This window comes from Salvelinus namaycush, chromosome 4 (assembly GCF_016432855.1).
Source record: "Salvelinus namaycush isolate Seneca chromosome 4, SaNama_1.0, whole genome shotgun sequence".
Taxonomy (NCBI): domain Eukaryota; kingdom Metazoa; phylum Chordata; class Actinopteri; order Salmoniformes; family Salmonidae; genus Salvelinus; species Salvelinus namaycush.
The window spans coordinates 60,579,881-60,603,863 of NC_052310.1; the positions used below are offsets into that span (position 1 = coordinate 60,579,881).

At 42.6% G+C, this 23,983-nt stretch overlaps 1 protein-coding gene across 1 annotated transcript; it reads left to right on the forward strand.

Annotated features, from left to right (window-relative positions):
• Window positions 1-463: 463 nt before the first annotated feature.
• On the forward strand, window positions 464-5,444 carry LOC120045946 (opioid growth factor receptor-like protein 1). The gene is made up of 7 exons (XM_038990871.1): window positions 464-646; window positions 2,082-2,165; window positions 2,338-2,416; window positions 2,679-2,757; window positions 4,449-4,515; window positions 4,650-4,795; window positions 4,937-5,444. Exons 1-7 carry the CDS (start codon window positions 464-466, stop codon window positions 5,442-5,444), a joined length of 1,146 nt encoding a protein of 381 aa, XP_038846799.1.
• The last annotated feature ends 18,539 nt before the right edge of the window (window positions 5,445-23,983 follow it).

Consider the following 23,983-nt stretch of genomic DNA (forward strand, 5'->3'; position numbering starts at 1 on the left):
TGCGTGTGCATTACGTCACGCACCGATTTTATCCGCAAAAAGTCAAGTTGGTGTAAACACACCACTGGTAGGAAAATGCGCATATTTTCCAATGCGGATTCTAGAGTATTCGCTTGAAAATCTGTCGCCAATTGAATAGAAACCTAGCTAGTGACCGAAAGGGAGAATGAGTATGTGTTCTCCATCTGACATTGAGGATCTCAGATGTGACACTGGTTAACCCCTGTCCCAGTGTTCACGGAGCACGTGGTCATCTTTGGTCCTGATGCTGTGACCACTTTCCTCGGCACGCGCCGCGCATTTAGGGGTGTGTTCACCGTGTACTAGCAAGTCTGGATCGGAATTTTCCTCAGCCTGCCATTTAAACGCCACACACTAACCGTGGCGCAGCAGGCCGACTGCACGGCAAAATATGTAGGCTAGAAGGACACAGAGGACGGCGCGACTCGGTGTAGGCGGGTAAATGGGAAATCTGATGGGCAGTTTGCGCTACAAGGAGCCGAGAACTGTGGAGGAATGCGACTCGACATGGGAGTCAGACTCGGAAAGCGACGAGCAGCCGGGTGATGAGGACAGCGGGATATCGGAGTGTGTCAGCCGGACTGAGACAGGGAGATGCGGCGAACAGGCGAACATGTCCCCGAAGGTAAATAGGCTACCAACAAACTGGCACACAGAAAAGCAACCACACACACAAAAAATAGGAAGAAGAGTAGACTGCAATGAGCTAAATTAGAAAATGGAAATGGCACAGCTGCATAGCTGGCTCGCTGAAGATGTCAACATCCCAGACTATAATGTCGGGAAACCAAAATCAGGATTGTATGTAGGCTAGTAGCCTAGTTGAGGCCTATGTCCCAAAGTAATTGTCCTCAACGCATATGTTGTTGCCATGTCTACGCTACGTTCAATGTCATTGCCAGGTATCCAATTGATGTGGTCATATGCATTACCAAAAGTGGCAATCTTATAGAGCATAATTCTATATCGTTCAGTTTTAACCAAAATGTTGTACATCGCTGTCTTGTTTTATGTCCTCGTTTTGTGTCCTCAATGTCCTGCGTGAACACGCGGAGGGAGAGTAGGTTAGTGTCGCGCGCAAGTGAGACAGTGACCTGATAAAAGTGACCTAATTTTTTAAATACATAAAATATAATAGGGTCAAATAGGGGAGCCCATCTTCCATCGTTTGATTTGGGAAAAATGACACAGTATGCCCATTACCCAAATCCTTGCTGTTTTCAGGTCTAGGCCTTTAGGCTTACTATTTATTTTCATTTCATTATTTTCAACAACCCTACAACTTTGATGGGATGCATCCATGTTCATAAGTATAAAAGAGATTGTCAAGGCTGTGGGTAACTGGTGAAAGGAGTCAGGCGCAGGAGAGCTGAGATGCGTGGACAAGGTATTTAATACAAGATACACCAGTATAAACACAATACTACTGTGTGGGAAAAATACCGGTACCACGAAATAAACGGGCGTAATAACAAAACCCGGCAACAAAATTCCAGCCGTCAGAAACAGCCTGAACAATAGAACAAACACGCACACAAACATGGGGGAAACCAGAGGGTTAAATAATGAACATGTAATGGGGGAACTGAAACCAGGTGTCTAGAAAACAAAGACAAAACAAATGGAAAATGAAAAGTGGATCGGTGATGCCTAGAAGGCCGGTGACGTCGACCACCAACGAACAAGGAGAGGGACCGACTCCAGCGGAAGTCGTGACATAGATAAACAACAATATTTGTTTGTAATGAGTCAAATGCCTTTATAATACCTTGATATGCCTTTATATGGTGCATTTTCCTTCATGTTATCCTGACTGTGAGTGCATTGGAAGCCTGCATGAAGTTAGAATTGCTTTCATGGGGAAGAAATTGGCAGATTATTATTCTGCCTACACCAAAAATAGTTAATTCCAGTTCAGTTACAAACCCACTCAACCCAGACATCTGCTATGTTGTTATGGGTTTGTGTGTCACGCTGTTGATATCATTGTTGCTATCTATTTCAGTCAGTGTTCATTCACTAACTTTTTTTCTCTCTCTCTTTTTCTCTTTCTCTCATAGCTCTCTGACTCTAAGTCCAGCACCAAGATGAAGAGAAGTTTTTATGCTGCAAAGGATCTTTACAAATACCGCCACAGCTACCCGGTACGGCGCACACACACACACACACACACACACACACACACACACACACACACACACACACACACACACACACACACACACACACACACACACACACACACACACACACACACACATACACACACACACACACAGTAGCCTGATTCTTCCTCCTCATCCTCTCCCTCCCTAGAACTACAAGGCGCCCCGGCTACCTAATGACTACCGCAACCTCCGCTTCTACCTGAACAAGATCCCTCTAATACCAGACGGTCAGTACACACACACTAACACACAGTGACAAACAGCAACACACACCCGTCGGACATACAGCAGAGTGTTACTGGCTCAGGGCTTAGAGAGTTTTGATTGGCCTTGGGTCATGTTTGAACAGAGGAGTCCAGAGGATTAAGAGCTGATCTACTGTTTAAACACTAGCCTGCAGACACACACACACACATTTTATGCTGACCCCAAACAGGGCAGGTGTGTTTTCCTGTATCATTTATGTGATTGACCTGAATCCCTCTCTAGGTATCTTCATTGAGGAGATCCTGACCAAATGGAGAGGAAATTATGACAAACTGGAGCACAATCACACCTACATACAGTGGTAAGAGGCCCTTTGAGGTACTATGGATATGTGTGTGTGTGTGTGTGTGTGTGTGTGTGTGTGTGTGTGTGTGTGTGTGTGTGTGTGTGTGTGTGTGTGTGTGTGTGTGTGTGTGTGTGTGTGTGTGTGTCATGCACACCTGTGACTACGTATCAGACCTGGGTTCAAATACTATTTGAGTTTTAGAACCAATCAAGCACAGATTAAGTATTTGAAATGATCTCAAATAGAATTTGAACCCGGGTCTGTAACATATGTACGTTTGGACATAGAAATGTATCTCACCCTATTTTGCAGGAGCAGAAAAGAGAACAGCAAAGTACAGCCAATGCTTTCTCTGACACAGACCTACATAACTTCGAGACCTATATAACACCAGGAGAAAAAACATAGTCACACCACTGGGATTCACATATCCTGCCAATCTCACTTACTCCCTGCAGCGCCAACCTTATTATCTCTCACTTTCTCTCGTTCTCTCTATTCTGACAGAGCAGTTCATTAGCATAATATCAATTAGTGGGTGTCGAAGCAGCAGTGAGCGTGTGCAGACGAGTGGCTGTCGCTCATTGAATTTACTTACAGTGCCTTGCAAAAGTATTCGTCCCCCTTGGCGTTTTTCCTATTTTGCTGCATTACAACCTGTAATTTAAATGGATTTTTATTTGGATTTCATGTAATGGACATACACAAAATAGTTTAAATTGGTGAAGTGAAATGAAAAAAATTACTTGTTTCAAAAAATTATAAAACAGAAAAAACAGAAAAGTGGTTTGTGCATATGTATTCACCCCCTTTGCTATGAAGCTCCTAAATAAGACCTGGTGCAACCAATTACCCTCAGAAGTCACATAATTAGTTAGATTGCACACAGGTGGACTTTATTTAAGTGTCACATGATCTGTCACATGATCTCAGTATATATACACCTGTTCTGAAAGGCCCCAGAGTCTGCAACACCACTAAGCAAGGGGCACCACCAAGCAAGCGGCACCATGAAGACCAAGAAGCTCTTCTAACAGGTCAGGGACAAAGTTGTGGAGAAGTACAGATCAATGACCCTAAGCATACTGCTAAAGCAACCCTCGAGTGGTTTAAGGGGAAGCATTTAAATATCTTGGAATGGCCTACTCAAAGCCCAGACCTCAATCGAATTGAGAATCTGTGGTATGACTTAAAGATTGCTTTACACCAGCGGAACCCATCCAACTTGACGAAGCTGGAGCAGTTTTGCCTTGAAGAATGGACAAAAATCAGAGTGGCTAAATGTGCCAAGCTTATAGAGACATACCCCAAGAGACTTGCCTCTGTAATTGCTGCAAAAGGTGGCTCTACAAAGTATTGACTTTGGGGGGGGGGTGAATAGTTATGCACGCCCAAGTTTTCAGTTTTTTTGTCTTATTTCTTGTTTGTCTCACAATAAAAAATATTTTGCATCTTCAAAGTGGTAGGCATGTTGTGTAAAGCAAATGATACAAACCCCCAAAATAGGAAAAATGCCACGGTGGTGAATACTTTCGCAAGCCACTGTAATAAGAGAGAGAGATGCGTGTATAGATGAAAAGAGGACAGTGGGGAAGAGCAAGAGACTAAAGACAGGCAAGAGAGGACAGGGAGACGTGCATAGAAAAGTCAAGGGGAGAGAGTTAACCTCACTCTTTGACAGTCTTCTCTCTCTGTCTTTATTGCAGGCTTTTCCCTCTGAGGGAGCAAGGGCTCAACTTCTATGCTCAAGAACTCACTCAGGAGGAGATCAAGGTAAAGACAATAACAAGACTTAACCATGTGGTTTGACTGATCTGAATATGTCAGTATGCCATCATGTTGTACAGGAATTTTGAATATTGTGGGATCTACTTACACTTTCGACTGATCTTTGCCGTGTCCCATAGGAATTCCAAAGCACCCGGGAGGCCAAGCGGCGATTTCTGCTGGCGTACACACTCATGCTGGATTTTTACGGGATCAAACTCCTGGATAAAAGTGGGAATGTCGCCCGAGCTTCCAACTGGCAAGAACGCTTTCAGCACCTCAATGAGTGAGTGGTAAACACAGGTGTAATTACACACACGCACGCACGCACGCACGCACGCACGCACGCACGCACGCACAATTTCTCTCTGGGTCTATAGCGAAGGTGGTTTGGTGATGAGTAACCTATCCCTCCCTCTCTCCCCAGGTCCCAGCATAACTATCTGCGGATCACGCGCATCCTCAAGTCTCTGGGTGAGCTGGGCTTTGAGGCCTTCAAGGCCCCCCTGGTGCGTCTGCTGCTGGACGAGGCTCTGTGCCGGGGCACCCTGCCCAACATGCTGCACAGCACCCTAGAGTATTACGTCTACACCATCCGCCTCCGCTCCCACCGCCGCAGCCTGCTCCGGTACGCCCGCCAGCACTACCAGCCGGCCAACACCTTCCTCTGGGGGCCCCCGGCCAGGAGGAGAGGAGCTGAGGCAGGGCCAGGAGGCAGGGTGGCAGAACCCACCCCAGAGAGGGAGAGGAGAGGAGGAGATCCCCATAGGGCTCGTAGTCCACTTACGAAGAAGGACTCAGTGGGAGTGGGGGGTGGGGGAGGAGATGGGAAGGGAACCAAGGGCTATACCGTCTCCACCAAAACCCTCCAGGAGGGGGTGATGGAGAGGGGTAGGGGGGACAGGGGCAAGTACATCGAGACTGTTCCACTGTAGGACTGTAGGGAGAATAGTTTTGGGAAGAAGTGGTGTATTGGTGTCTTGATGGATTGGGGGGTGGGTGGGGGAGTTATTGTAGCAATACTGGCTCATGCCATGTTTTTATGGACTCAAAAGTCGTAGCTAAGTTGTAGTAGCTAAGTTTAGTATGCAGCACAATCCTTAACGTTAAAGTACTCTTGCAATGTTTTCTCTCTGTCACAATGTCATTCTTCCTTTTGTGTGGATTGACTGCACTTGGTAATCCACTAATTGTACAGAACCTTCTAGCCAAGCAGATCACATGTAGGGCTTAGCATACAACAAGCAGCCTGATTGGTTGGAAGTATGAAACAAATAATCTGATAGGATATGAACAGCTGCTTGAAAGGGCGGCTGCTGTGTGGAATCTTGCACCTTTGACAATCTGTCTTCCTATATGAAATATCTCTTGTTACTTCCTGAGCTGATCTTTCTATTGACTGCTGAGCCTGGCGATGACGGTGAAACTTTGGGTGTCGGATCCCATCTTCCTACACAAAGCCTTCTGTAGCTTTCCGAGCAGCCAAGCTAGTCAGACGCACAGGCTCATATGAGCTTTTCAGGTATACTGTAATGTGATCGATAATATGGGCTCAAGTATTAATACTGTAGCTATCAGTGTGTTGAGACTGTAGTGTGTGTGTGTGTGCTAGGCAATTTGTGTACTACTATCTGAAGTGCCTCTTTTTCTATTCATCTTTTACTGGTTGATTGTGTGCCATTAGGGATGTGTGTGTACTTACCAGTGTTTGTGTTAAAGGGTGTTTTCGTGTATGAATTTGGTTACCTGATGGGTGTTAGCGAAAAGGTACGTTTTGCTTTCACAAGGACAGAACGTGACCATTTCATTGTACCGGTATGCTTATAACACGCAAATAACTTGACGGCAGCTTGACATAGCTCTTTTTTGAATGGCACACATTTCACATGATTCGCGGTAACGGGTGACAACAATACCTGGCACTTGGGTCCTGAATCCTGGACCAATCTATTGGGGACGTGCCAGACTTTAATTTGATCCGAATCCAGGATGGTGAAATGCCTGTTTTTTTTTTATTGGGAAAAGAAAATGCATAACTGTTGAGTGTATGTAGATACAAATAAGCATTTATAGTAAAGCCTATACACACCTTATTATTCTTACAGACAGATTTACTCACTCTGTCCCTCACCCATAGACCCATACACAATAGAGTATCTCTTCTTTGTATACAGTGCATATCTGTTTTATAGGATTTCTCTCTCTCACACTCTCTCTTTCTCCTCCTACTCTTCATCTACCACTTCCGCAATTGCAAGAATTAAAGGAGGCTGAGTGGATGGCTTGAATCCAACTCTCTTTCTTTCTTGTTCTCTCTCATTCTGTCTCTCCTTATCTCTAGCCATACAGTTGGTTGGCATTGGCGTATTGAAATAATGTGCCAATGAAGACCAGTTAAAATGCCTCATTTTCTCCCCCCCCCCCCCATCTTTCAGAGGAAATCTAGATTATGATAAAGAAGAATCTATTCCCTCTCTGTTTCTCTCCAGACCCTCATTGTTTAACTGCCTCTGTCATCTGGGTTAAGATGACGCAATTTGGGAGGGGATGGAGGATTGGCACGAGAAACAGGAATGAGGAGAGGGACTAACTGTAAATCGAGTCTATGGAATGCTGGAAACTCTTCAAATGTTTTACTTCCATATACAATGTATAGTGGTCTGTTTCAGGGATAGATGCATCTCTCTATCTCTGTCTGCGTCCATACTTGTGACTGACTTGTCTTTGGATGTGTAAAGGTTCAATACATAAGTATGTTTTGTAACTTGTATCAATTCTTATGATTTGTATAGAAAGTGTATCGAGACAAATTTTTTGCTGTATTAAAATATGGCAAGTCAAAAGGAAAAGACAATGTGTACTTTCTTGTGCGTATGTGTGTGTGTGTTGTGTGTAAGAGAGAGAGTATATGGGAGTAGAGAGCGCTGGTGGCAAGACACTACAGACAAACCCAACCAGCTACATTTCTCATTGTTCGACATATACTAATGGCAAATTATATTGTCACCGTTAGATGGATAGAACATGTCTGTTCAAGCCATTCTATGAGCCTGACCTACTATGACCCTGACTGCCCCACGGCAGTTTACAAGACCACAGAAGGCGAGTGTATAGACAGCAGCACACATATGAGTACAAAGAGTGCTATGGATATCCAGAGTTATGGCAATTTCGGGTTAACAGGAGAGATTTTAAAACTTAAACACTCTGAAGTAACACACACAGGTTGGTGTAAATTGAAGTGTGTGGTGAGAAGAAATGTGTGTGGTATGATGTGTGATCTTTCACATACACACAAACACACACAAACACACAAACACACACACACAAACATACACACGCAAAAGGCAGTTATACAATTTCAAAAACATTACAATACATTTCACAACAGATTTCACAACACATTAAGTGTGTGTCTCGTCCACTACTCTACTGCCACATATCTACAACACAAAATCCATGTGTACATGTGTGTATAGTGCGCATGTTATCGTGTGTGTGTATGCATGTGTCTGTAACTGTGTGTGTGTATCTTCACAGTCCCCGCTGTTCCTTAAGGTGTATTTTTAAAATTTAATTTAATCAAAGTTTACTGCTTGCATGAGTTACTAGATGTGGAATAGAGTTCCATGTAGTCATGGCTCTATGTAGTACTGTGCGTCTCACATAGTCTGTTTTGGACTTAGGGACTGTGAAGAGACCTCTGGTGGCATGTCTTGTTGGGTATGCATGGGTGTCCAAGCTGTGTGCTAAAAGTGTAAACAACTTGGTGCATTCGACATGTCAATACCTCTCACAAATACAAGTAGTGATGAAGTCAATCTCTCCTCGACTTTGAGCCATGAGAGATTGACATGCATAAAAAATATGTATAAAAAACATGCATAAAAAATAGCATTAATGTTAGCTCTCCATTACAGTACCAGTCAAAAGTATGGACACACCTGCTCATTCAAGGGTTTTTCTTTATTTTTACTATGTTTTACATTGTAGAATGATAGTGAAGACATCAACACTATGAAATAACACATATGGAATAATGTAGTAACCAAAAAAGTGTTAAACAAATCAAAATATATTTTATATTTGAGATTCTTCAAAGTAGCCACCCTTTGCCTTGATGACAGCTTTGCACACTATTGGCATTCTCTCAACCAGCTTCATGAGGTAGTCACCTGGAATGCATTTCAATTAACAGGTATGCCTTGTTAAAAGTTAATTTGTGGAATTGCGCCCCTGTCGTCCACTATCATCCTCAGTAATTTTCCATCCAAGTTGTCAGACCCAGGTAGTTTGTCATTGTTGATAGACAACAGTAGTTTTTCCATCTCTTCCACACTCACTTTACAGAATTCAAAATTATAATAATTTGGTCAGTTATGCATAGTTGTGTAGGTTCAGGATTTGTTGTTGGCATGACATGCCTAAGTTTGCTAACCTTGGCAAGGAAAAAATAATTAACGTAGTTGGCAATATCAGTGGGTTTAGTGATGAGTGAGTCATCTGATTCAATGAATGATGGAGCAGAGTTTGCCTTTTTGCCCAAAATGTCATTTAAGGTGCTCCAAAGCTTTTCAAAATTAAATATGTATTTGTATGTGCCGAATACAGCAACCTTATCCTGAATTGCTTACTTTACAAGCCCCTAACCAATAATGCAGAGTAATACAATATTTGGTAAACTAATTAAAGTAAAAAAATAAAATAATAACACAATAAAATAACAATAACGAGGCTATATAATCAAATCTAATTTTATTAGTCACATGCGCTGAATACAACAGGTACAACAACCAACAACAACAACCTTACAATGAAATGCTTACTTACAAAGTGACTATGCATAGATGACAACAGAGATTGGCAGTGGTGTGGAGATGAGAGGGGGGGAGGGGGGCAAGGCAAATCGTCTGGGTAGCCATTTGACTAGATGTTCATGAGTCTTATGGCTTGGGGGTAGAAGCTGTTCAGAAGCCTCTTGGACCTAGACTTGGAGCTCCGGTACCGCTTGCAGTGCGGTAGCAGAGAGAACAGTCTATGACTAGGGTGGCTGGAGTCTGTGACAATTTTTAGGGCCTTCCTCTGAAGCCGCCTGGTATAGAGGTCCTGGATGGCAAGAAGCTTGGCCCCAGTGATGTACTGGGCCTTTCGCACTACCCTCTGTAGCACCTTGCGGTCGGAGGCCGAGCAGTTGCCATACCAGGCAGTGATGCAACCAGTTAGGATGCTAACGACGGTGCAGATGTAGAACCTTTTGAGGATCTGAGGACCCATGCCAAATCTTTTCAGTCTCCTGAGGGAGAAAAGGTGTTGTCGTGCCCTCTTCACAACTGTCTTGGTGTGTTTGTACCATGATAGTTTGTTGGTGATGTGGGCACCAAGGAACTTGAAACTCTCAACCCGCTCCACTACATTCCAGGTGGGAAAGGCAGTGTGGAGTGCAACAGAGAAAGCGTCATCTGTGGATCTATTGGGGCGGTATGCAAATGAGAGTTTATCTAGGGTTTCTGGGATGATGGTGTTGATGTGAGCCATGACCAGCCTTTCAAAGCTTGACTACAGATGTGAGTGCTACGGGTTGGTAGTCATTTAGGTTACCTTGGCGTTCTTGGGCACAGGGACTATGGTGGTCTGCTTGAAACATGCCTCGGTCAGGTAAAAGTTGAAAAAGTCAGTGAAGACACTTGCCAGTTTTTGCTATAATTCTTTATATAATTTATCCACAGGGATTTAAACATTTTTTCAGTAATTTTCTTAATGGGTGCATGCTAATTAGTAACTGGAATAAGCAATTTCATAAGTGTGTCAAGTGCAGCGTCTGGTTGCTCCTCATTACACACCACAGAGCACCAAATATTCTTTACATCTTCAACATTGGAATTACTACAAAACTTATTGTATGACCTCTTATACACTGTTTTAGGCTCAAGATTTGGAACTTTGGTTTTCCTAGATATGGCTACTATATTATGACGACTACATCTGATGGATTTAGATACTGCTTTAGAGCAGATTTCTGCAGCATTAGTAAAGATGTGATCAATACTTGTGGATAATTTAACTCCCGTGCTGTTTGTAAATACTCTGGTAGGTTGACTGATAACCTGAACCAGGTTGCAGGCAGTGACTGGTGACAGTTTGAAGCTTTTTCTTGAGTAGGCAGCTTGATGAAAGCCAATCAATATTTAGGTCAACCAGAAAAATGTACCTCTGTTGATATCCCATACAGTTGAAGTCGGAAGTTTACATACACTTAGGTTGGAGTCATTAAAACTTGTTTTTCAACCATTCCACACATTTCTTGTTAACAAACTATAGTTTTGGCAAGTCGGTTAGGACTATCACTTTTAACTCACTGTATTAGATTATTTCACGTATAACTCACTGTATCACAATTCCAGTGGGTCAGAAGTTTACATACACTAAGTTGACTGTGCCTTTAAACAGCTTGGAAAATTCCAGAAAATTATGTCATGGCTTTAGAAGCTTCTGATAGGCGAATTGACATCATTTGAGTCAATTGGAGGTGTACCTGTGGATGTATTTCAAGCCTACCTTCAAACTCAGTGCCTTTTTGCTTGACATCATGGGAAAATCAAAAGAAATCAGCCAAGACCTCAGAAAAAAATGGTAGACCTCCACAAGTCTGGTCATCCTTGGGAGCAATTTCCAAACGCCTGAAGGTACCATGTTCATCTGTACAAACAATAGTATGCAAGTATAACACCATGGGACCACGCAGTCGTCATACCGCTCAGGAAGGAGACGCGTTCAGTCTCCTAGAGATTATGTACTTTGGTAAGAAAGGTGCAAATCAATCCCAGAACAAGAGCAAAGGACCTTGTGAAGATGCTGGAGGAAACAGGTACAAAAGTATCTATATCCACAGTAAAACGAGTCCTATATCGACATAACCTGAAAGGCCGCTCAGCAAGGAAGAAGCCACTGCTCCAAAACCGCCATAAAAAAGCCAGACTACAGTTTGCAACTGCACATGAGGACAAAGATCGTACTTTTTGGAGAAATCTCCTCTGGTCTGATGAAACAGAAATAGAACTGTTTGGCCATAATGACCATCGTTATGTTTGGAGGAAAAAGGGGGAGGCTTGCAGACCGAAGAACACCATCCCAACCGTGAAGCACGGGGGTGGCAGCATCATGTTGTGGGGGTGCTATGCTGCAGGAGGGACTGGTGCACTTCACAAAATAGATGGCATCATGAGGAAGGAAAATTATGTGGATATATTGAAGCAACATCTCAAGACATCAGTCAGGAAGTTAAAGCTTGGTCGCAAATGGGTCTTCCAAATGGACAATGACCCCAAGCATACTTCCAAAGTTGTGGCAAAATGGCTTAAGGACAACAAAGTCAAGGTATTGGAGTGGCCATTCCAAAGCCCTGACCTCAATCCTATAGAAAATGTGTGGGTAGAACTGAAAAAGCGTGTGCGAGCATGGAGGCCTACAAACCTGACTCAGTTACACCAGCTCTGTCAGGAGGAATGGACCAAAATTCACCCAACTTATTGTGGGATGCTTGTGGAAGGCTACCCAAAACATTTGACCCAAGTTAAAGAATTTTAAAAGCAAAGCTACCAAATACTAATTGAGTGTATGTAAACTTCTGACGCACTGGGAATGTGATGAAAGAAATATAAGCTGAAATAAATCATTCTCTCTACTATTATTCTGACATTTCACATTCTTAAGTGGTGATCCTAACTGACCTAAGGCAGGGAATTTGTACTAGGATTACATTTCAGGAAGTGTGACAAACTGAGTTTAAATGTATTTGGCTAAGGTGTATGTAAACGTCCTACTTCAACTGTACGTTATCAAGCATGTGCGGCTGCCGTGCGGCTGCCTGTTTGTGAGACTGACAATCTGAATCTCCTTCCAGATTGGAAATTTTGCCTTGGCTTCTTGATGTTTTTCTCCTTTTCTTGTTTCAGTTTACTCTCAAGTTTGGACTGGAAACTTCTGCAGGTGTTGTGTCTGCACCTGATAAGAAGTGTGCTACTTCCTGTCTGTACCACCAGTGGGCTCCAGGGATTTGTCTCTGTCAGAGTTGGTGTGATCATCATTGTTTTCTTACATTCACACCTTTTTAACAAGAAATCTTTCATTATGTTGGCCAATCAAAAGTTTAATATCTAAAATATTGTTTTATGATATTAAAAAATATGATTCATTTATTTGTAAGAGGTGCATATGATGCATTACATCAGATTTAGCATTAACTTGTTCTCATCTACAGCTACATGTATTAAATCAGAGACATTTAGAAAGTGTAAACATTGTGACCTTGAAGATAAGATAACATGTGGCGAATAAGAAGGAAAATATAAATAAGAAAAACTTTATTGTTGGACATAGACAATAAACTCACCACTACTGTGTAAAATCGATTAAATATTATAGGCCCAATGTAGTCAAAAATATAACTCATATAACTAGCTGCATTCCAAACACTTACAGTGCCTTGCAAAAATATTCATCCCCCTTGGCGTTTTTCCTATTTTGTTGCATTACAACCTGTCATTTAAATTGATTTTTTATTGGGATTTCATTTAATGGACATACGCAAAATAGTCCAAATTGGTGAAGTGAAATGAAAAAAAGAACTTGTTAAAAAAAAAATGTTATACAAAAAATGGAAAAGTGGTGCGTGCGTATGTATTCATCCCCTTTGCTATGAAGACCCTAAATAAGACCCGGTGCAACCAATTACGTTCAAAAGTCACAGAATTTGTCAAATAAAGCCCACCTGTGTGCAATCTAACTGTCACATGATCTGTCACATGATCTCACCACCATCACCACCAAGCAAGCGGCACCATGAAGACCAAACATGTCAGGGACAAAGTTGTGGAGAAGTACAGATCAGGGTTAGGTTATAAAAAATATCAGAAACTTTGAACATCCCACGGAGCACCATTAAATCCATTATTAAAAAATTTAAAGAATTTGGCACAACAACAAACCTGCCAAGAAAGGACCGCCCACCAAAACTTACGGACCAGGCACGGAGGGCATTAAACAGAGAGGCAACAAAGAGACCAAAGATAACCCTGAAGGAGCAGCTAAGCTCCACTGCAGAGATTGGAGTATCTGTCCATAGGACCACTTCAAGCCGTACACTCCACAGAGCTAGGCTTTACGGAAGAGTGGCCAGAAAAAAAGAAGAAAAAGAAAACACGTTTGGTGTTCGCCAAAAGGCATGTGGGAGACTCCCCAAACATATGGAAGAAGGTACTTTGGTCAGATGAGACTAAATTGAGCTTTTTGGCCATCAAGGAAAACGCTATGTCTGGCGCAAACACAACACCTCCCATTACCCCGAGAACACCATCCCCACAGTGAAGCATGGTGGTGGCAGCATCATGCTGTGGGGATTTTTTTCATCGACAGGGTCTGGGAAACTGGTCAGAATTTAAGGAATGATGGATGGCACTAAGTACAGGGAAATTCTTGAGGAAAACCTTTTTCAGTCTTCCAGAGAGGACAATGACCCTAAGCATACTGCTAAAGCAACACTCGAGTGGTTTAAGGGGAAACATTTAAATGTCTTGGAATGGCCTAGTCAAAGCCCAGACCTCAATCCAATTGAGAATCTGTGGTATTACTTAAAGATTGCTGTACACCAGTGGAACCCATCCAACTTGAAGTAGCTGGAGCAGTTTTGCCATGAAGAATGGGCAAAAATCCCAGTGGCTTGCAGTTGTAATTGCTGCAAAAGGTGTCTCTACAAAGTATTGACTTTGGGGGGGTGAATAGTTATGCACGCTCAAGTTTTCTGTTTTTAGTCTTATTTCTTGTTTGTTTCACAATAAAAAATATTTTGCATCTTCAAAGTGGTAGGCATGCTGTGTAAATCAAATGATACAAACTTGCAAAAAATCTATTTTAATTCCAGGTTGTAAGGCAACAAAATAGGAAAAATGCCAAGGGGGGGTGAATACTTTCGCAAGCCACTGTATGGAAAGACTTGAAAATGTATTTCTTGCAATTTTCAACAACCAACATGTAATATCTCAAGGGTGTAAATACACATGTAAATAAGATATATTTATGTATCTAACATTTCTAAAAACATGTTTTCACTTTGTCATTATGTGGGGCATTGTCTGTAGATGGGTAAGAGAAAAGAGAAAAAAATCTATTTAATCCATCTTAATTTCCAGCTGTAACACAACAAAATGTGGAATAAGTCAACGGGTATGAATACTTTCTGAAGGCACTGTACAGTTTACCGTATCTGGCGCTAATAGTGGAATAATAGTGTTTCAAAGTACTACTTACCCGCCAGTGTTGTGATTCACTGTGATATTCCACTATTGATTTCTCCCGCCTGAGCGGCATTCTTTGTCAGAATGGGAAAGCTGTTCTGACTGTGGCAATGTTATCTAGTGGAAATCGCTCTGTCATTTCCTGGTTGCTAAAATTCTATACTATTCGCTCAATTACAATTTATGTGAGAAAACAAGTACTGAATAGTGTAGGGAATCATTGTACCATCTATATCTCTGCGAAACAAAAAATATAGTTTTTACAGCTGTAACCTGGAATTGAGCGAACAGTGTAGAATTGAAGCAACCAGAAAATGAGTGTGATTTTAACTAGATAACACAGCCAGAAAGTCAGAACAGCTTTCCTATTTTGACAACAGATGCTGCTCCGGCTTTTGAAATCAATTGGCGAATATCACAGTCAATCACAACACTGGCAGGCAAGTAATACTGTGAAACACTATCAATCCACTATTACTGTAGATATATTATATTATGGACATTTTCTGAAATTACAGTGCAAACATAAAATAAAAACATCCTATATGTAGCACCTTTAAGGTTAGGTTTAAAATCAGATTTTATGACTTTGTGGCTGTGCAGCAGAGCTGCCTCCAGAACAAGATTCATGACGAAAAACGCTAAACTGCGTTTCTCACCCGAAATTGGACTTGTTTAGGTTTCAGGGTTTCAGTCTGGTAGTCTGGGGTCAAAACTAGCTGTTACTCTGAGAGAACTTCTGCTTTTTCTAAGGCACAGAAAGAGACGTGAAAAGAAAATAGGCCTACACCAGTAAGCACAAAGACAGTGCGTGTGTATGAAACATTTATTTGACCAAGGAGTTGACCATTAATTAAATAATAAATTATATATGGTTAAGGGGATTCACAAAAGGTTTCATGAGATGGAATAACACGCACACACACAAACCAAACACACGCGCTGTACTTGGTTGACCTTTGGCAACCCTTCTGGCCAGACTGTTGTTTTGATCCAAACACTTAGCACAACTCTCACATAATCCTGCCTCTCCAGCTGTCCAAATACATGTTTTTCTGTATCTGTTTGTGACTGATTTAATGAGTGTAACAGCACTATGTGTGTGTGTGTATGTGTGTGTGAGTGTACAGTGCCTTCAGAAAGTATTCATACCGCTTAACTAATTCCACATTTTGTACAGCCTGAATTAAAAATGGATCAAATCTATTTCTCTTCCATCGACATACAATACCCCATAATGACAAAGTGAAAACATGTTTTTTCGAAATGTTAGCAAATTGATTGAAAATGAAAACACAGATATCTCATTTACAGTGCATTCGGAAAGTATTCAAATCAGGTGTTTCCTCCGACACGTTGGTGCTGCTGGCTTCCGGGTTAAGAAGGCAGGTGTTAAGAAGCGCGGTTTGGGGGGTCATGTTTCGGAGGACGCATGATATAACCTTCGCCTCTCCCAAGCCCTATGTGGAGTGGCAGTGATGAGACAAGATCGCAATTGGATATCACGAAATTGGGGAGAAAAAGGGGGTAAAATAAAACAAATTAAAAAAATAAATAAATGTACATAAGTATTCAGACCCTTTGCTATGAGACTCGAAATTAAGCTCAGGTGCATCCTGTTTCCATTGATCATCTTTGAGATGCTTGATTGGAGTCCACCTGTGGTAAATTCTATTGATTGGACATGATTTGGAAAGGCTCACACCTGTCTATATAAGGTCCCACAATTGACAGCATGTCAGAGCAAAAACCAAGAACACAGGTCCCCAAGAACACAGTGGCCTCAATCATTCTTAAATGGAAGAAGTTTGGAACCACCAAGACTCTTCCTAGAGCTGGCCGGCTGGCCAAACTGAGCAATTGGGGGAGAAGGGCCTAGGTTAGGGAGGTGACCAAGAACCCGATGGTCACTGACAGAGCTCCAGAGTTCCTCTGTGGAGATGGGAGAACCTTCCAGAAGGACAACCATCTCTGTAGCACTCCACCAATAAGAACTTTATGGTAGAGTGGCCAGACGGAAGCCACTCCGCAGTAAAAGGCACATGACAGCTTGCTTGGAGTTTGCCAAAAGTTACCTAAAGGACTCTCAGACCATGAGAAACAAGATTCTATGGTCTGAAGGAACCAAGTTTGAAGTCTTGGCCTGAATACCAAGCGTCACGTCTGGAGAAAACCTGGCACCATCCCTACGGTGAAGCATGGTGGTGGCAGCATCATGCTGTGTGGATGTTTTTCAGCGGCAGGGACTGGGAGATGAGTCAGGATCGAGGGAAAGATGAACGGAGCAAAGTAGAGAGATTCTTGATGACAACCTGCTCCAGAACGCTCAGGACCTCAGACTGGGGCGAAGGTTCACCTTCCAACAGGACAACGACCCTCAGCACACAGCCAAGACAACACAGGAGTGATTATGGGACAAGTCTCTGAATATCCTTGAGTGTCCCAGCCAGAGCCCGGACTTGAACCCGATTTAACTTCTCTGGCGAGACCTGAAAATAGCTGTGCAGCGACGCTACCCATCCAACCTGACAGAGCTTGAGAGGATCTGCAGAGAAGAATGGGAGAAACTCCCCAAATACAGGTGTGCCAAGGTTGTAGCGTCATGCCCAAGAAGGTGCTTCAACAAAGTACTGAGTACTTATGAATACTTAATACTTATGAAAACTTATGTAAATGTGATACAAAATGTTTATAAAAATCCTACAATCCCGTTTTTGCTTTGTCATTACGGGGTACAGTATTGTGTTTAGATTGATGAGGCAAAAAACGATTTAATCAATTTTATAATAAGGCTGTAAAGTACCAAACTGTGGTAAAAAATCAAGGGGTCTGAATATTTTCAGAATGCACTGTACATAAGTATTCACACCCCTAAGTCAATACTAGAAGCACCTTTGGCAGCGAATACAGCTGTGAGTCTTTCTGGGTAAATCTTTAAAAACCTCTTAAGGATCCGCCTCTTTTTTTCAATTCTCGCCTAAAATGACATACACAAATCTCACTGCCTGTAGCTCAGGCCCTGAAGCAAGGATATGCACATTCTTGGTACCATTTGAAAGGAAGCACTTTGAAGTTTGCGGAATTTTTTTGTACCAGATTTTGGCCACTAGTTGGCACCAGTGTGTGTGCAAAGTTTTAGACTGATCCAATGAACCATTGCATTTCTGTTCAAAATGTTGTATCAAGACTGTACAAATGTGCCTAATTTGTTTATTAATAACTTTTCATGTTCAAAATTGTGCACTCTCCTCAAACAATAGCATGGTATTAGTTCACTGTAATAGCTACTATAAATTGGACAGTGCAGTTAGATTTAAAAAAATGTAAGCTTTCTGTCAATATCAGACATGTCTATGTCCTGGGAAATGTTATTGTTACTTACAACCTCATGCTAATCATATTAGCCTATGTAGCTCAACCGTCCTGTGGACGGGACATCGATCCCAAAGAAGTTTAAGTGCTTTCCACACCTGGATTGTGCAACATTTGCCCATTATTCTTTAAAGAATTCTCTAACCTCTGTCAAATTGCTAGACTACCATTTTCAGGTCTTGACATAGATGTTCAAGTAACTAGACCGCCCCGGAACATTCACTGTCTTCTTGGTAAGCAACTCCAATGTAGATTTGGCCTTGTTAAGGTTATTGTCCTACTGAAAGGTGAATTCATCACCCAGTGTCTGGTGGAAAGCAGACTGAACCAGATTTTCCTCTTGGATTTGCCTGTGCCTCCATTCCATTTCTACTTTATTCTGAAAAACTCACAAGTCCTTAATGATTACAAGCATATCCATAACAGAATGCAGCCACCGCTATGCTTGAAAATATGGAGAATGGTATCCAATAATGTATTTTATTGGATTTGCTCTAAACATAACACTTTATATTCAGAACAAAAAGTGAATTGCTTTGTCAAATTTTTTGCAGCGTTGTGAACAGGATGCATGTTTTGTAATATTTTTTATTCTGTATAGGCTTCCTTTTCACTCATTTAGGTTAGTATTTGGGAGTAACTACAATGTTGTTGATCCATCCTCAGTCTTCTCCTATCACAGCCATTAAACTGTAACAGTTTTAAAATCACTATTGGCCTTATGGTAAATCCCTGAGCGGTTTCCTTCCTCTTCGGCAACTGAGTTTGGAAGGACGCCTGTATCTTTGTAGTGACTGGATGTATTGATAGACCATCCAAAGTGTAATGAATAATTTCACCATGCACAAAGCGATATTCAATGTCTGCTTTAAAAAAATGTTTTTACCCATCTACAAATAGGTGTCCTTCTTTGCGAGGCACTGGAAAACCTCCCTGGTCTTTGTGATTGAATCTCAGTTTGAAATTCACTGCTCAACTGATGGCCTTACAAATAACTGTATGTGTGGGGTACAGAGATAAGGTAGTCATTAAAAAAAATCTAATACTTATTGACTCAAGACATTTCAGCTTCATTTAAAAAAATTAATTAGTAAACATTTGAAAAAACATAATTCCACTTTGACATTATGGGCTATTGTCTGTAGGCCAGTGAAAACAAATCTAAATGTAATCCATTTTAATTCTGGCTGTAACACAACAACATTTGCAATACGTCAAATGGTGTGAATAGTTTCTAAAGGCACTGAATGTGTGTGAGGCAGGTTGGTTGGTCAGCCAGCTCTTTCATTGACCACAGAAATACCCAGGTCAGCTCTACGTTACTCTACGTTTCAGTTCCTCGTGGCAGAAAGAGACAAGGAGTGATTTAAAGTTTGGAATAGAGAGAAAGCATGTGAATCCCCTAAACAGTTCAAGAGAGACCAACAGCACCACAAAAGTTTCGAGGATGATAGCAAACCCATGAATGTTTTACTCTCATTGAGACAATCACACACATTATTCATTACACAACAGCCTTTATTAATGATATTCAATAATAGATGAAAAAACATATTTTGACTGTTATTATGTTTACTAAGCACACACACTAACACAGACACTTTCACCTGTACCCTATTTGAATAGCTGGAGCGCACCCTGCTTAAGTCTCTGCAGTCTTTTCAAACCTGCAATGGTGAGTCATAAAGGAAAGAGGGGAGAAAAGCAGTGTTCAATGTGGAATCAGGCCTATGGTATTCTGAATAATATCAGAGATGAGGCAAAGCGAGAGGATTTACTCTGCCTAAAATATGGTCGTGTGATAAGACCAAGGGCGGATTTTTTTGTATGGAGGTCTATGAGACAGATATGAATTACGTGAGGTTTATTTAGTCTGATACAAGTTTCGTAATGTTTAGGCTGTTACAAATGTACTGATATAAGTGGATTCACGTGGAAAACCTGCACGACTTAGTTCAGGTTGGAACGGTCCCACCTGATCTCGCCTCCCACTTGCATTCCATCTTTGAGGACATGTATTTCCATTGTCAGAGCAGTCACTTGACTATCTTGTCTATACAATAGATTGTTTTTGATAATACAGTATTTAATGCAGTAATTATACGGCACTTCCTAAGCAATGTGAGATCTGCAAGGCTAGCCTGCCCTCTTCTGGTGAATTGAAGGGAAAGACAATATATTCAACATTGCCTTTAACATTGTAAACCATGGAGACAGGACACCCTCTAACCTAAATAAAGTCAAAGCTTATACACTACAAAAGTATGTAGACACCCCTTGAAATTAGTGCAGTCAGCTATTTCAGCCACACCCGTTGCTGACAGGTGTTTAAAATTGACCACACAGCCATGCAATCTCAATAGGAAAACATTGACAGTAGAATGGCCTGTACTGAAGAGCTCAGTATCTTTCAAAGTGGTACCGTCATAGGATGCCACCTTTCCAACAAGTCAGTTAGTCACATTTTTGCCCTGCTAGAGCTGCCCCAGTCAACTGTAAGTGCTGTTATTGTGAAGTAGAAACGTCTAGGAGCAACAACGGCTCAACTGCTAAGTGGTAGGCTACACAATCTCACTGAATGGGACCTCCGAGTGCTGAAGAGCGTAAAAATCATCTGTCTTCGGTTGCAACACTCACTACCGAGTTCGAAACTGCCTCTGGAGGCAACGTCAGCATAATAACTATTTGTCGGGAGCTTCATGAAATGGGTTTCCATGACCAAGCAGCTGCACACAAGCCTAAGCCTACCATGCGCAATGCCAAGCGTCGGGCTGGAGTGGTGTAAAACTCGCCGCCATTGGACTCTGGAGCAGTGGAAATGCGTTCTCTGGAGTGATGAATCACGCTACCTGCCAATGCATAGTGCCAACTGTAAATTTTGGTGGAGGAGGAATAATGGTCTGGGGCTGTTTTTTATGGTTCGGGCTATTCCCCTTAGCTCCAGTGAAGGGAAATCTTAACGCTACAGCATACAATGACATTCTAGACGATTCTGTGCTTCTAACATTGTGGCAATAGTTTGGGGAAGGCCCTTCCCTGTTTTAGCATGACAATGCCCCCGTGTACAAAGCGAGGTCCATACAGAAATGGTTTGTCGAGATTGGTGTGGAAGAACTTGACTTGCCTGCACAGAGCCCTGACCTCAACCCCATGGGATCGCCCAACATCAGTGCCCGACCTTACTAATGCTTGCGGCTGAATGGAAGCAAGTCCTCGCAGCAATGTTCCAACATCTAGTGGAAAACCTTCCCAGAAGAGTGGAGGTTGTTATAGCAGCAAAGGGGGGACCAACTCCATATTAATGCCCATGATTTTGGAATGAGATGTTCGACGAGCAGGTGTCCACATACTTTTAGTGTATTTCTTCCTCTGATGTCTGTATTGAAGAGAGAGAGAGAGGGTAAGAGTAGGGAAAACAGAGAGTTAAACCCAAAAGAACATTGGGGTTAAGGAGTAATAACAGTAGAACAAGGGCACTAAAGCTAACCCATCCCATGGAGGAAGGGTGGGAGACATGGAGAGGGCTGTGTGTCTCTGTGGGGTCATATGAAGGTATTTATAGCTACTTCCTCTTGCGCTCCCTTTTGCCATGACGTCATTCACGTAAGTCTGTGTGTGTGTGTTTCCTGTAGTGTGTCTGTTTAACATTTGAGTCATTGAGCACTCTCTTATCCAGAGCAACTTTCAGGAGCAATTCGAGTTAAGTGCCTTGCTCAAGGGCATATTTTCCGATTTTTCAGAGTCGGCTCAGGGATTCAAACCAGCAATCTTTAGGTTACTGGTCCAATGCTCTGAACCACTAGGCTACCTGCCTAGACACATCTATTGTGAGATGGGTGGTACCGTCCCACCAGCGCCGACATCAGCCGGTCACAGCCAATCAGAGGGCGACCCCTACCCGTTTCATGCTTCGGCTCGGCCGGCATTCCGAAAGCAGGCCACTATATTCCGGGAGCGTTCCCAAGTCAGGCAGCGCAAACATCCCACTCCCGGCTGAAAGAGGGCACCGCTGAGAGTGTAGGATGTTTACACTGACTGAAGCCCGGAGAGGTCATAGGTCAGAAGTTAGAACTCACTCTTAGACACAGATCAAGGGTAAGATTACCCTAATCATAAACTTTCCTTGTCCCCTTTCCTTCAAGAACACTGTTTGGTAAAAGGACTTGACAAGTTTCCACCGTGTTGCTTGCCAGTGGTCAGAAAGGGTAGTAGATAAAGGTAGTATCCTAGACAAGGAAAGGAATTTCGAACTATTGAGATGCAGCCCATGATGAGGAAAACAAGATGGCAGACGACTCCCACGGAATAGCATTATCTGACATTTGAGATCCCTGGGCCCCTGGCCCGTGTTCAGCTTTCCCTCATCCCCCCGCCTCTCTTCTCTCCTGAGGATGTAACCCCTCCCTGCCACTGTTAATCAACTGGCCTGAACAGAGCCTTGCAGTCATTTCCTATCCTCCCTCTCCCTTTCTCCCACTCTCTTATTCTGAACTCCTTTGGGCACAGTCATCAGAGATGGTGCTAACAGACATACAGCATAAGGAAAAGTAGCAGTGTCTGTGTGTGTCCAGTTCGTTCACTTTTCAGTGGTCATGAGGGAAAGGAGACACAGTAAGAAAACCATCTAACTGAACTAAGAGAATTGAGACTCATCCATATTTGTAATCACTGTGGGTTTGCTCCCCTGGGATGGCCTGTCAAACTAAGAGCTGTCCAGAGTGCTGAAACAGGGTGAGCGTCCCTAAACATATTTGGATTTAATTGATCAATTCATGTTACAGAATGGATAGAGTCCACGGCTCTATGTGCGCGCTAGAGTAAGCCTCTTTGTTTTAATGGCAGACACAGTTGACTCTGTAAGCCTAATAGTGATGGCTATAACAGTTGTCGCTATGTAAAAATATCTGTATAGTAGTTGCGATGATAATAGCAGTTGGCAGCTGCAAACATCCGACTGAAAGCCCTATATGAAACACCAGCTTTCAGTCAAGGATGTTTACAGTAGCCCATACTGCCAGTTGTCCTGGAGAGTGTATATGCACACTGCTAAAACCACACATCGGGCATTAGTTGAACTATGCTTTAGTAACATACAGCATAGCCATATATGTATAGCTCCAGTTCAGTTTGGCCAACTATCGCCATGTTAGCACCAAAGGTCCCACAACATGCTAACTACATTGTCATTGTATTGGAACAGTTGGCGCCTTTCAAAAATACCAAATCTCCAACAAACTTGGCTCAGTAGCTACAGCTCTGGAGTCCCGTATAGGGTCACTGGTCTCCAGTATGTTTTCTCTGCCTTTCCTTTGTTGTCCTGTAAGCATGTGACATTCCACGACGGCAGCCCCCCCCCCCCCCCCCCCCACACAATGTACTGGCGTCATATTTCCCATGTAAACACCACACAGGGCTTCTGTTTAGCCATCACACACACTCCCACAGGCACACAAACACACACACACAGATACATATAGGCTTAGACACACACACACACACACACACAGTGAAATAAACTGATTGCCCCTTCACACAAAAAGCAGTGTGTCTGCACTGTAAAACTCTCTCCCAGTGGCCTTTCCACCCCTGATCCCCCAACCAAAACTCTGACTTCCTGCCTCCCCCTGTTAACCCTCTCCTCCTCCCACCATGCAATCACAAAGTGGCCATTTCTGTGTTTACCATACACACTCCCCCACACCCACCCTAACCCTACCCTCTGCTGTGTGACACTGGTGTGTCTCTAAATGTAGGGGATACATGTCTATGATGTGTGTAGTGTTCTTCAAAAGTTTTCCACACGTGTGTGTGTG